We start from the raw sequence: 15,213 nt of genomic DNA on the forward strand, positions 1-15,213 counted from the left end.
TTAGTTAAAGGTAACATATCATTGATATCTTTGTCACTAGTCATTTAACATTCTCAACGTTTATTTCCTTTATAAATTATCCATCATTTTCTATTGTGAAAAGGTATTTCGTCCTTCCGATATTTTCGAACTCCATATACTATCATTTTGTCGAAAAATACTTTGCAGTCTTGCCGGACTGTTCTTCGGCTGAGATGACGATTTTTGCAACAGGTGCAAACAAACGTATGAATTCATTTATAACTACAGAACGAGTGAAAATTATGATCATACAGGGGCGGCGGTTCGGAAGTGGGGGTTGCGGGTACTGGCTCCTCCAATAATTTTGAAGACATAGAGCTACTCTGTAGATATATGCTTCAAATAAACCATTATTATTATTATTATTATCATTATTCAATCAATGAATCAATGTATTGCTCATTTCTCTTAGAGAAACATTCAGCTCTCCCTCTACTCGATTAAGTTCAACTACTTTGAAGCCAAGCTATTATGGTTGCGTCTAAAGCATTCTTTCAGAATCTGTGGTGGTTGATATTCCTGAAATCTTTGGTAGATTGTTCTTATTAATGTTTTTATTGGACGGCCTTTTCTCTTGTTGTTGTTTTGTTGTGATTATTATTATTATTATTATAAATATCATTAATGTTATTATTATTATAATTTAATAAGTCATCATTATCATCATCATTATCATCATCATCATCATCATCATTATCATCATCATCATCATCATCTTCATTACAAAAGCAAATTCTTTGGTTATCTACATGAGTTCGGAACTAACATTATTTTCAAGGCGATTTTAAAACAGTCAATCAGTACAGTCTGTTTTGACGTGCTCCTCCAAGTCCTCCAATGGATAATAGAGAGTTTTAGATTTACGTTCACGGCAAACGTGAAACGTCAGTTGACCAGTAAAAAAATCTTTTAAATGACCGAAAAAGAATCGCAAAAAAATCCAAGTAGTAGAAAAACAAAAGAGTATTTGCGCTTGGTGAGAAAGTTTGTAAAAGGTGAAGTAAAATAAAGGAAAACTATGAAAACGTGGTCACGTTTGCCGTTTGCGGGGAGAAAAAAAAGTCAATCTAAAACTCTCTAATGTTCAGCTTCGGCCGCGCCTGTCGTGTACTCACTGAACTAAGATTAAATGCTTACAATGATCTTATGAATTTATATAGCGCCTTTTCTATATGAATATGATCAAAGGCGCTTTACATTGAGTTGTTAATGACAGATTGCTTTTTGTGCAATCTACAAGCATGAGAGATGGTTAGTATGAAGTGTAGGCACTGAGGTTGGTCACTGCCAGGGTTCCTTTACGTCCTCAGTGGTTCTTTTACGTCCCTCCGATGTTGGTTAGTAATGATGATTGTGAAGGGACGAGACCGCCATTTAAAGTGGTCATCCGAGCCACTTGAAAGCCATTTGCAGATGTAATTACAGAGGCAGCACTTTCTTCTCAGTTATTTTAAGACCCTGAGTGTTGGTCCGGCTGGGACTCGAGGCACGACCTCCCGCAAGAAAGTCCCGATGCTCAACCAACTAGCTGAGCCAACCGGTTTGCGGTATAGCTAGCTAGCACTACTGATTCTACTGCGGAGAACACTTGCATTCCTTAATGACTTCGCCAACCAAACGCACGAGCTCTGCCTTAAGGCCTTTAGATCTAAACTGTACTTCAAAGTGATTAAGTATTTTTTTCAGCATTGCAACATTGAAGGCTGAGATCTTGTTTCTTTGATATAGTAGGCGCAAAGATCGTACGTGTCATAATGGGGTGTTGCAGGCCAATATGCTATGCTCATGATCAATTTCTCGTAACAGCAAGGGGGGGGGCTAATTGAGTTGGTGGGGGGGGGGTCTAATTGAGTTTCTTCCGTCAACACAACGGAAAACAATATAAAAAAGCATCGTTTTTTTCTGCTGAAGGGGGGGCTTCAGCCCCCCTTTGCCCCCTCCCCCCCCGTCCTGCATCCGTCCTTGAACAGATTCATACGTTCTGACTCTGGTATTACATCCTGAATGTCTTCCTCTTCTACAAAAGATCGTACATTTTTCTCAGGACTGGTCACGGTAATATCTCGTACTGTGGATTTTTTTCGCGAAGTGGAAAGACGTGAAAAGAATCCTGCAATCTGGGTCTTCGATAGCCATTCTTCTCTTTCAAAGCGCCTTTCATCGTTCTCATTTCTCGCGCTTGTTCAGGGTCTGCTTTTCTACCAGTCCTCTCACCCAGGTTAAACTTTGCTGTCAAATACGACCGCACATTTTCTGTAAAACGAGCAGCTCGATCCGGTTCTTGGTTTTAGAGCTCAGCTCATGCTAAGTGTTGAAGGTGTCTCTTGAACAAGTGATATATAAGAAGCTTCGTCTGGTTCTCGGCGGAACCTATCGTATATAGTTTCATTTCTCTCCGACTGAATTTCGCTCTTAAATATATATTTGTATTTGTAATAATGGTTATTTGTATTATATTTAAAAGATGTATATTTTTAAACAATTATTATGCATTGTTATTATATGGCAAGGTAATTTCACGCGCTATGATTAGTCAATTTGCGGTCCATAACTTACGGTACGGACCGAAAAATGAAATGGTTCACTGAGTGTACGTACTTATAATCTTTTAAAACATTCAAATCTTTATCAAAAAAATATATTTCTGGATGAAAATCGTCGGAAAACCTTCAATAAATAATCAAAGATAACTGAAAGTCACTGGCATTTAATGTAAAACTTATCAAACAAGCGACAACTCTTTCATACAAGCGAAACTCTTTCGATCAAGGCTCTACACGGCATTAGTTGAGCGATTTTGTACGACTAGAAAAAACTAGAAAAGCTAACTATGCTAAAGCTAATACTATGTCAAACTACGAACTAAAGGGTGGCGAACAGCGGCTAATTCAGTAAATGAAATAAAGATAGGTTTACCGTAGAATTAACGTAAATTTGTTATTTCAGTGAGCTAACAACGTCCAGTTTGAACTTATCTGATCGGGTGAAGAAGCCAGTAGTTTCTTTCGTAAACGTTTTAAGAGTGACTGTCTGTAACCATCGAGCAAAACGTGGCAAACTTCGAAAAATCGATTTCGCTCATACTTTGAAGTTAGTTAGGGTAATGTATCCTAAGAATCGCTGTATAGTTGGTTTGATCAAATAACGCTTTATTATGGAGAAAAATGGAATTTTTCAAACACTCCCGAAAACGCCGTTCGCGACAGTAAATTTTGACTCAACTTTCGCGGCTGCTGGACACAAAATAAGCAACACTGGGAATTAAAACAACCCATATTCTTGAAGAACAATCTATTGAGTACGATATGCGTGACTTTGGGATCAATTGTACAATTTTAAGATAACAAAATAATTTTATTCGCTAGACGTGTGTTTAGAGTATCAAAAAGTAGGTCTTACAAAAATATTCATTCTGAATGTGCTTAACCTCTCAGTCGCGTGAAACGTCGCTGGTTGATTATTCAGATGTTGGTCTTTCTAGTGATGTAAAGAAATCTTTGGGCAAATGATTGTGTGTCACGCAGTATGTCTTCAAACTTTGGTCAAATTACTCATTTCTGACCTCTGGCCGCTTTCTATAACAGACAAGATACTAGTGTTTATAAGTAAAATATAAACTCAAAAACAAGCCTAAAACACTTTTATAGCCTTAAGTAATGTAGCTGTTTAAGAATTCTTACCTGGCAAACTCTGAAACCTGGATTTTTATGAATGTTTTTAGACACAACATCGATCTGGTTTCTTTCATTACCGACTCGAACTTGTCAACGGCCGAGTGCCACAGGGAGCCCAACCTTTCTTGTTGTGGTGCAAAACACAGGAAACCCAGATTGATTAAAAAATCGTTTTAATTTGTTTTAATGATGATGCAAACACACACAATAAAAAATTTCACAACTATTCCAGTAACACTTACTGAATTACATGATAATCTATAATATGAATGACTAATAAAGAGGGGGAAAACCTGCAGTAGAACCTTACTAATGGTAACAGTTCTAAATTGATTTTAAAGAAGTTGAACCGTATACACTACATGCAATTTTTCTGCTCGGCATGTCATCATAAATGATCACCGGCCTCTAAGGTTCATAATTAGTACCGAACAAATGTATGTGACAGAGGCACCCACGATTCTATTGGAGTAGATGCAGAACATGAAAATCTTTGGAAAGTTTTTACGCATCCTTCTTCGGAACAGGTGAACAGCGTGTCATCATCGGTATCGCTGTTTTCCTTGCGGGAATCTGTAGTGGTCTTTGGTTTGTATTTCCTACTTTGTCTAGGTATGACAACGCAGAAATCTGGAACCTGGTCATCAGAATACTCCATCTTCCTAAGGGTGGGTAAGGCTAGAGCTGACGATTTCTTCGTTGTTTCAAATTTCGTGTTGGGTATCTTTTTTCCTTTTCCAACGCCGTATGCTCTCCAAACCACAATGTTACGCTTTTTGAAGATAACATCATTGTCAAGGCTTACGCCTTGCTCGATGGTTACAGACAGTCACTCTTTAATACTCCATTTTACAGTTCCATTCAGTGACCACGAATAATAGTCTCTAGCCGAGGCTGGAGTTTCCGCGCATAGCAAAACTATAGTTTATCATGCGCGGTAACTCCAGCCTCGGCTAGAAACTATTATTCGTGATCACTGAATGGAACTATAAAGAGGAGTATTGGGGCTTGGTTTAATTAGTTTTGGTGAAAGTACTTGAAAATATGTAGGACTCAAGATGAATATAATTTGCATCCAAAGCAAAAATTTTGAAACAACGAAGAAATCGTCAGCTCTAGCCTTACCCACCCTTAGGAAGATGGAGTATTCTGATGACCAGGTTCCAGATTTCTGCGTTGTCATACCTAGACAAAGTAGGAAATACAAACCAAAGACCACTACAGATTCCCGCAAGGAAAACAGCGATACCGATGATGACACGCTGTTCACCTGTTCCGAAGAAGGATGCGTAAAAACTTTCCAAAGATTTTCATGTTCTGCATCTACTCCAATAAAATCGTGGGTGCCTCTGTCACATACATTTGTTCGGTACTAATTATGAACCTTAGAGGCCGGTGATCATTTATGATGACATGCCGAGCAGAAAAATTGCATGTAGTGTATACGGTTCAACTTCTTTAAAATCAATTTAGAACTGTTACCATTAGTAAGGTTCTACTGCAGGTTTTCCCCCTCTTTATTAGTCATTCATATTATAGATTATCATGTAATTCAGTAAGTGTTACTGGAATAGTTGTGAAATTTTTTATTGTGTGTGTTTGCATCATCATTAAAACAAATTAAAACGATTTTTTAATCAATCTGGGTTTCCTGTGTTTTGCACCACAACAAGAAAGGTTGGGCTCCCTGTGGCACTCGGCCGTTGACAAGTTCGAGTCGGTAATGAAAGAAACCAGATCGATGTTGTGTCTAAAAACATTCATAAAAATCCAGGTTTCAGAGTTTGCCAGGTAAGAATTCTTAAACAGCTACATTACTTAAGGCTATAAAAGTGTTTTAGGCTTGTTTTTGAGTTTATATTTTACTTATAAACACTAGTATCTTGTCTGTTATAGAAAGCGGCCAGAGGTCAGAAATGAGTAATTTGACCAAAGTTTGAAGACATACTGCGTGACACACAATCATTTGCCCAAAGATTTCTTTACATCACTAGAAAGACCAACATCTGAATAATCAACCAGCGACGTTTCACGCGACTGAGAGGTTAAGCACATTCAGAATGAATATTTTTGTAAGACCTACTTTTTGATACTCTAAACACACGTCTAGCGAATAAAATTATTTTGTTATCTTAAAATTGTACAATTGATCCCAAAGTCACGCATATCGTACTCAATAGATTGTTCTTCAAGAATATGGGTTGTTTTAATTCCCAGTGTTGCTTATTTTGTGTCCAGCAGCCGCGAAAGTTGAGTCAAAATTTACTGTCGCGAACGGCGTTTTCGGGAGTGTTTGAAAAATTCCATTTTTCTCCATAATAAAGCGTTATTTGATCAAACCAACTATACAGCGATTCTTAGGATACATTACCCTAACTAACTTCAAAGTATGAGCGAAATCGATTTTTCGAAGTTTGCCACGGATTTTGAATTTTGCTTGATCGTTACCGACAGTCACTCTTAAGCAGTTTTCTAGGCTCATCCGCTCTTGAAGTATGTCCATATTTCAGTAATATTTCACCCCCACTTGAATTTGAATGTATTTTTAGACAGGAGAGTTGGCAGTACCTTTTTTAATTGAGTCGAAAGTGTGCCTTCTTCATGACTTCAGCCATTGTACATATGGCGGCCCGCTTCAAACAGTCAAAACGTTGAAAATTGACGAAAACTATCCATGTTCAGCCAGCCGTAATTTTTCAAAGCTTCTCATTCATTTCTGGAGACAGTTTTTGAGTTTTGTTTCTCAATAAAAGGCAGGAAAACAAGCGGAAGGCTGTAGTATTTTTCATCTTGGTTGTGAATATCTTGAAGTTTGAAGTACGACAGTTTTCTTCTCAATCTCATGTTGAGTTCTTGAGGTCTTCTTTTGATGCCTTTTTTGCTTTGCATTCATATGTTTTGCAAAATAAAGCCTCACTTTTGTTAACTAGTATTTCGGAAAACTTTAAACTTTAGCTAAATTCTTTCAAAGTAAACTAAAACTTCGCCTTTTGAGCGCCTCAAACACTACATGACTTGTGGCACGTACAGGAAGCCCTTCCAATGCAGTTCTCGTTTGACATGCGCTGTCAACTTTACTTTTTGTTGTTTCGCCCCTTTTTGATCTTCCCCTCTTTTTGCCTTGCCATATAATAAATATCTTATTAACCTCGTTTGCTCGGTCCGTACCGTAAGTTATGGATCCTCGTTTTTTCCACTTTTTTATGGCCCGCGCGCTGCGCGCTTGGGCCATAAGGCAGTGGAAAAAACTCGGTCCATAACTTACGGTACGGACCGAGCAAACGAGGTTAATAAGAGCTATTTATTTTGTTTTATTTTATTTTATGTTATTTTATTTTTGCAAGAGTCTTCAATTTAGACGTCCTAGTCTAACTCACTGATATTTAGTACAAAGACATAGATTCAGTATTCCAAATACTACAAATATAAGTATAGAGTTGATCAATAACACAGTGAATAACGCTACTAACGCGGGCAAGTACATCCTTTACTTACAATGATATGAATGATATGTTACCTTCATCTAAAAAAACTAGAAATATTCAGCTCTACAGGTAAGAACACTTCTCATTTTTGGATCTCTTTAGTATCTTTCGAGATAAAGCGAGAATTTATTTACTACAATTAAAAAAACAAATAGCGATTGACCTCCCGACCTCAAGATATGCAAATAAAAAAATTATTGTGCGGTGAAATTTCAAAACAGCTTATTGAAACACTATTAAATGAAGCCGTAGATCATTGAAATCTTTTATAATGGAACAATTATTGTAAAGTTAAGGTTTAATTCATCATATTATATTTTAGGTAATGGTATTGAGGATAATGAGCAAAGAAGTAGCCATCACAGACCCAACGGCCTGTCGTGTCACGCAAGGAAATTACTGAAAATAGAACAATTTGAAACTTAGCTTATTTCGTAGAAACGCAAAGTGCCGCAAATTTTATTGCACACATCTATAAAAGAGATTCTTATCTCAAGGTTGAATGATATTTTAGGGCTAGATTAGGTGCCACAAATGAGAAATATGCAATATTCGAGGTCTCATAAGCTTAGCTTTCCATGTCACGCTTTCAGTAGTCTCGATCAGTTAGGATTATTTTTCAGAATATTCGCGCATTCCAAAAACAACTATTACTGTTTTTATGCAGAAGTTACACTAGACTAAAGTTCTGGATAGAAAAATTAGCTTTTATGTGCAGAGAAACCCGAGAAAACAGACTTTGAAAATAGCCCTCGGCCGACCTCGAAAATCGGCGTCTTTCACTGATTTGGGGTCGATGGACAAAAATTCGCATAGCGAGTGAAAAAAAGAATTTAGAACAATTCTAACTGCAATTTTGTAGTGAGGATAGATAGTACTTTCGATGGTAGGAATATAAAAGAAATCTATTTTTCGAGCCCAGATCGAGTGGCACGCTGTTACAGAGACGCCCTCTTAAGAGCAAAGGTCCACTAATATCGAGCATCGGCCGGTCACGGTCAAAATTTCGATTTTGCTCATTTTTGGTTTGCTGGAAGGTATTATCGAGTAAACAAACGTGGTGTAGTTAGTTTTTCAAAAAACCGCTAAAAATCTGAGAAATCCGAGAAAAACTGTTGGCACAGCGGCGATCTCAAAAGTATGCAAATTTTCAGTTGAATCAAACCGGTCCAAAAACAACTAACGCATACAGAATAGGAAAAAGATATGAAAACTATATGTTTATAAATTGATAGAAGAGATGTTTGAGACTTGATTGGGTATAAAATAATGGTTTTAGCTATTTATTGAAAGCGGTCAGATGATATTTAGAATTGAGTGGCATTCACTCATAGATCTGACCCTTGCTACGCCAAAAAAAATTTAATCAAGTGCGCAACTTTTTTTCTCAATGAAACTCACGTCATGAACTATTTAGATGTTCTTCTAGAACATATCCAAAAATCAGTTTGGGTTATTGTATTTTGTGGTCAGGAAACGCATTTTCGGGCTTTAATTCTGGATGAAAATAGAAACCAGTGAGAAAATAGCGACCAGAAACAACAAACACTCGTCGATTTCAGTCACGGTATATGTCGAAAATACCCAATGTTCACGGCCTCCGTATGAACATAAATTTCAATAACCCAAACTGATTTTTGGATATGTTCTAGAAGAACATCTAAATAGTTCATGACGTGAGTTTCATTGAGAAAAAAAGTTGCGCACTTGATTAAATTTTTTTTGGCGTAGCAAGGGTCAGATCTATGAGTGAATGCCACTCAATTCTAAATATCATCTGACCGCTTTCAATAAATAGCTAAAACCATTATTTTATACCCAATCAAGTCTCAAACATCTCTTCTATCAATTTATAAACATATAGTTTTCATATCTTTTTCCTATTCTGTATGCGTTAGTTGTTTTTGGACCGGTTTGATTCAACTGAAAATTTGCATACTTTTGAGATCGCCGCTGTGCCAACAGTTTTTCTCGGATTTCTCAGATTTTTAGCGGTTTTTTGAAAAACTAACTACACCACGTTTGTTTACTCGATAATACCTTCCAGCAAACCAAAAATGAGCAAAATCGAAATTTTGACTGTGACCGCGAGTTCTCGATTTTGCTCGATATTAGTGGACATCTGCTCTTAAGTGCTATCGCCATACATTTTCTTATTACATGACACCACAGAAATCTACCTTGGGCTATGGTTCTATATAGCATCATGTGACAGTAATGATGAAAAGGTAAATTATACACCGTGAAAAGATATGAAAAAACTTACTGACATTTCGGACGCTAGTCCATCGTCGGAGTAAAAGAAGGACTAGCGTCCGAAACGTCAGTAAGTTTTTTCATCTTTTCACGGTGTATAATTTGCCTTTTCATCATTACTGTTTCATTAGAAACGCCGACGCAGCTCACACTAGTTTTTAGCATCATGTGAGTTTATTTGAAGAAATTTCATAGTTCAAGTCACCAAGCAGTCCAAAATCTCTTTCCCTTTAATAGATGCATATACCAGTGCTTTTTTTTTTTTTTTTTTTTCGAGATAAGGAATAAAACCTTTCACCTCAACATAAGGTGGTCTGTATAGTGAGGATACCAGAAGTGAAGCTTCCTTTAATTAAATAGCTACTTCGAAATAATTAAGGAAAAACCTTGGCTGAGTTGACAATGCAGTGCATTTTGGGGCTGCTTCAGGAAACAAAATACACGTCATCTTGAAAATATATCCCCTAAAGTAAAGCAAAGAATCGAGAAGACCAAAACGTGTGTGCTCTATAGCCTACTGAGGAGAGGGCGACACTTGACAATCGTAGCTAAGCGACTAAGTGGTCTTTTAACGTTTTAAATTTAAGAAGGCACCGCTATTTTTACGTAAACGGATTGAAGTATGTGTGTGTGTCTGTGCTTTTTCTTTTTCTTTCTTTCTTTTTTTTTTTTTTTTTTTTTTTTTTATTTGTTTGTTTGTTTGTTTATTTGTTTTTTGTTTTTCTTTTCACTAGTTTTAAATAATTTTTTAACTAACTAACGTCTCCCGTTTGCCGTAAACGAGAATCTTAAACTCTAATGTTAACTGAACTTCGTTCACTCTGGTTTGAGCTATGTCAGGAACCTCTTCCTAGGCCATATGTTATATGGTTTTAGTAAAAATACGCAGGTGATTATAGAAAATTTCGCGCGCTGAATGGTCAAGAAACTCACACTATCACACGACAATCACCTCGAGCGAAAATCCAAAATGGCGGCCAGCCGCTTTGTTGCTGTTACCGGGAAAAAAATGCATTTTTTTTTCTTTTTTCTTGTTTGTGGTGCTTGGCGTTGGGTGTCTGTGAGGGGGGGGGGGGGGGGTGTTGATGGGTGGGGGGGGGAGGGGGAGGGGGAGGGGTCGGGGGGGGTGATGGTGCGGTGGGGGGGGGGGGGGGGGTGGGGGTGGGTGAGGGGATGGGGAGGGGAGGGGTCTTTTTATTTTCTTTTTCTTTTTCTTTTCTTTTTCTTTTTCTTTCTTTTCTTTTTCTTTTTCTTTTCTTTTTCTTTTTTCTTTTTCTTTTCTTTTTCTTTTTCTTTTTCTTTTCTTTTTTTCTTTTCTTTTCTTTTTTTTTTTCTTTTTCTTTTTCTTTTATTTTTGAAAGAATCACCTGTGTATTTATACTAAAACAATCATTTGTCTCAGGCTTAGTGATTATTGGGGAATATTTACCTCGCTGCTCAAAGACAATCACTTCGATAATCACTTCGCCTTTGGCGATTAATAGTTAGATGTTCCATACATATTTATATTTTGAATCCTCCTTGTTTTACGAGTGTTGAAATTAATAGTCAGTGGCTAACAAACTTGTGGCCCTCGTTCCATGATCGAAAAAAAATTCAGAAGTTGATTTTTGTGGAGCGAGGTGAAAACAGCACAGGAGAGAACTAATTCGTGGAACTGACTCTTCTCATATACGACACCACGAACGCGGGAATCACCGGTACTCCACCCGTGTTTAGTCCTTTAGTGAACAGTTTTCGGCTATAATTCCTCAACTTTGGACTTCTAAAAAAGTACAATAAAGGATTAATAGTGGAGTTCATTAGAATCACTGTTAAAGTAAACTGTTTGGCAACGTCTTGTGCTAGGAGATTACTCTTGTCAAGTCTCATCTTCGCTGCGAGCAGGATATGCGGAAGAAAGCTGAAAGCCAGAGACATGATTACCATAGAAATAGTTATCAAGGAACGTCTTTCGAGTTTATTTTCTTTGTTACGGCCGATGGACGATTGTTCATTTTTAATTCTGAGTGCATGTTTTCGTGAAATGCGATGAAGTTTGGCGTAGATAGCGATTATGAAGATGCAGAGTAGTATCCCGTATGTGTAGGACAGGAAGCGAACCTCTTGGAAGAGAGGAGAGAGAAGATAAACTGTTGACGCCATCATAGTACTGATGATCCATAGGGACAGAATAGCGAGTCTCGTACGGGACAAGGTCATGATAGTAACATATCTCAAGGAATGAACAATGGCTATGTATCTATCATAGGTTATAAGACCGAGACACGTGATGCTAGCAGTAATCGTCAAGAAAGCTACAGTATGGAAAAAAATGCTAGAAGTATCGTAACAAGGTTTTGTATTGTGCTGAATAGCCCTTAAAAGGTAATTAACATGACTTGGTTGGGCAATCAGCCCTGTTAATAAATCAGAAACAGAAAGAGTAGCTATAAGAAGATTAGCCGGAACTCGCAATTGTCGGTAGACAAACACGGTGAGTATCACTATAAGGTTTCCCAGGACGGTCAGGAATGGTAAAATGATGTTGATGCATAGAAGAAAGATTGCAAGGCCATAATAGTGGTCTACAAAGTTAGTAACACTTCGGACATCCAGTAAATGTACCGTCTGATAGTAGTCGCTAATGGCTGTTGAACAGTTGACTCGACTCGTATTGTAAATCATCTCAAACTACATGTCCCGAAACACTCCCAAAAACGATTTTTTTGGTTTTTGTTTTTTTGAAATTTTGTGTCCAAGTCAATACGAACAGTACTTGCCAGCTTTAACAAGTTCTTTTTAGTTCATTCTTTAAAACCGTCGAGATGATTAGTTCGTATGTCACCTAGCTCGATGATGTTGAAACAAAACCTGCACTAGATCTTCTTTGAAGGAGAAGACTATAATAAGCGACTAGTTTTCACAAGCCATTCTTGGACCCGTTAAATTAACTCAAGCTCACTTATGTTTTAAGCATCATTTTTCACAGCTTCAACGACAATTCAAAAGGCTTTTATCGCTATTGTATATGGTCGCTTTAATGCTTATCTGCTTCAAGCAAGTTTCATTTGCAGTTGCTGTTAAAACTGTCTAATCCTTAGTTCTCGTTGCATTCTACGCAGACGATCTGAGAGCTGTTTTCGCATGACTGTGAAAACGTCGGTGACGTATCCGAGGGACTCTATGTACGTAAGAGTTAGCTAGAGTTAATTACCTCGAACGTCGGCAATAAGCCCGCCATATGTATATGCTTATTGCCGACGTTCGAGGTAATTAAGTATTTTTTATTTATCAATTAATTGTGAAGGTTTTCTATCAAATGTTTATATATTTGACTTAAAAATAAGATAGATAAATAAACAAATAAATAAAGCTGAAAACTCTGCAGAAATGTCAAATGAAGGCCGTCCTGCTCTAAAACCAGTGTTGCTGCATTTACTAACACTGGAGTCAGAAGTGAGCACTTCACTAAATCCTTTTCGTTTTTACAGGTTCACCGACATTTAAAAGGAATTTTAAAATATCGCTGTTGGTCCCATGAGTATAGACTTACTGACGCTATAATAGAGCAAGAGAACTCGAAATTTTAAACTTAAAAAAACGATTAATATCGTAAAATCCCGGCTATAAGCCCACCAGTCTGGCAACGCAAAAATCCCCCATATGCCCCCTGTATATACGCTCATTAATCTGCTAATGCAAATATCCTTCGATCCAGTTATAAGCACCTCCCCCCCTGGTCATAAATCCTCTAGTCTGGTAGAGTGATTTTATTCAACCCGTGAAAAAATAGTATTCATAATAGTAAGCAATTATTCGCCGAAGGCGAAGTGATTATCGGGGAATATTTACCGACACGCGAAGTCTTCGAGCGGCGAGGTAAATATTCTCCATATTCACTGAGCCTGAGTTTTAGCATATACCACTTTGTGTACAGAGTAACTTATTTTTATATACAATAATTCAATAAAAACAAACAAACAGAAACTTTTAGTTTGCGTGACAAATCCACGCAAAACGTTTAGCAAAACTTTTAGGCCATACTTCGTTGCCTTTTTAGTATTGATAGGAATGGCATTTACTTTCATTTTTTCAATTTCCTCATCGGAAATTGTAGCAAAACGATTGCCGGCAGATGCCATTTTGTTGCCGACTCAATATTCCGAGATTCAGAGGTGAATATCGTACAATGTTCACCTCCAATTAACCAATGAACGCGTGCGTTCTTAGGAAGTACACAAGTTGCTAATTAGTAGTAGACTCTAAACCCATTGTTTTCTCTTTTTTTTTCTTCCTTATTTACTAGTACTAACTAAATAGTTATTTTCCTTTCCTTTCATAAATAAAACCACTCTATTGCAAATATCCTTCCAGTCATAAGCTACTCCCCTGATTATAAGCCAGCCAGTCTGTTAATGCAAATATCTTTCCCTTTCAAATGAGAGCGTATTTATAACAGGTAATTTGCAGTATTAGATCTTGTGTGTATTTGGTTTTTGAAGGCTGGTAATGAGATTCATGAGATTAATTCAGCTGATTGATACCAAGCAATAGAATACTCTCTGGTTGATAGCACATGACGGGCAGTGTTTGCCTGTCATTGTAGGCTGGTAATGAGATTCATGAGATTCATTCATCTGATTGATACCAAGCAATAGAATACTCTGGTTGGGAGCACATGACGGACAGTGTCTGCCTGTCATTGAATGAGGGGAGGTTCATCAGTAAATATTTGAGCTTTTACGGGGAGGGTCAAAAAGAAAGCTGTTTTCCTTGGAGGATCATGAATTTCTTACTGTGTGAAAGGGGAGGGCTACAACAATATTTAAAAAGTTTACTACGAATACCCCGGCCAACCACCCCACCCCCACCCCCTAATAAAAAGATTTACCTTGCCCAATGATTAATTAGAAAACCTATCGGTGATCGTAATAGATATCAAAAGCTTAAAAGGTTTTGTCCCAATCCCCCAGCCCTCCCCCAACACAAACGTACCTTCTTCAATCAATGATTAATGATCAATTAAATTTAGAAAACCGTCGGCGATCGGTAATAGATCCACGTATCAAAAACTTAGGGTTTAATTCATTTGAAGATCTCGGTTTTCCTGAATTACTATACTCAGTACCTTGACGGCCAAGTATAGAGGCTTTACACCAACAGGTGATGGCAGCCATGACAGGAGGCAGGGACAATGGGCCTTTGAAGCTTAGTAATCACGTGCTGATTAATTCACTGAGAGCAAATGAATGAACATCTTGATTCCCATGGGTGAAATATACTGGTGAGCAAACAAATTTTCTACAACCTGTTTCGGGAGTTCGTAATAAAACTGCATTTCGTAACACACTGGTTGCACATCGTTTCATTCAGTTCTTTACAAGTTGCTAAAAAGAATCACCAATTTAAAATAAAATGAAAAATTTTGCTCACCAGTACAGACACATGACCGTTAACTGCAAAGGGCCTATTGAATACGGCCTAATCTGATTAATGTGCGAAAGAATTCAGTTTCTCAGGGGACAAATAGTCTATTGCTTTGCCTCTAGTCCGATGGCTGCTGCCATCATGTGATGGTTACCTACAGAATATTGCGTAAGTCCGACCATGTTCAATGTCCAAAAAAAAAAAACTGTCTGGGGTAGAGTAAATTGACGTTTGTCTCCCCTACTGGGGAGACAATTCGATGTAGATTACTGAGCCCAAGTTGACGGCTCACGACTGGGTTGCAGTTGGATAAATTATCGAAAACATGCAAGTACTGGTCGTGGATTTGGATGCTGAATCACGTAAAA

The 15,213-nt window shown here is 37.6% G+C and overlaps 1 protein-coding gene across 1 annotated transcript in view; it reads right to left on the bottom strand.

The window, feature by feature from the left end:
* The window catches only part of LOC148906429 (uncharacterized), a 112,532-nt gene extending 108,752 nt beyond the window's left edge, over positions 1 to 3,780 (bottom strand). The window contains exon 1 of the mRNA XM_089038298.1: positions 3,702 to 3,780. Coding sequence (XP_088894424.1) covers positions 3,702 to 3,769 — 68 coding nt within the window. The 5' untranslated portion in view covers positions 3,770 to 3,780. The remainder of the gene's footprint in view (positions 1 to 3,701) is intronic.
* Positions 3,781 to 15,213: the final 11,433 nt, after the last annotated feature.

The sequence above is a fragment of the Actinia tenebrosa genome, unplaced genomic scaffold, assembly GCF_029948245.1.
Source record: "Actinia tenebrosa isolate PJP-AT-01 unplaced genomic scaffold, QUT_ActTen_1.0 PGA_scaffold5__44_contigs__length_20552954, whole genome shotgun sequence".
Taxonomy (NCBI): domain Eukaryota; kingdom Metazoa; phylum Cnidaria; class Anthozoa; order Actiniaria; family Actiniidae; genus Actinia; species Actinia tenebrosa.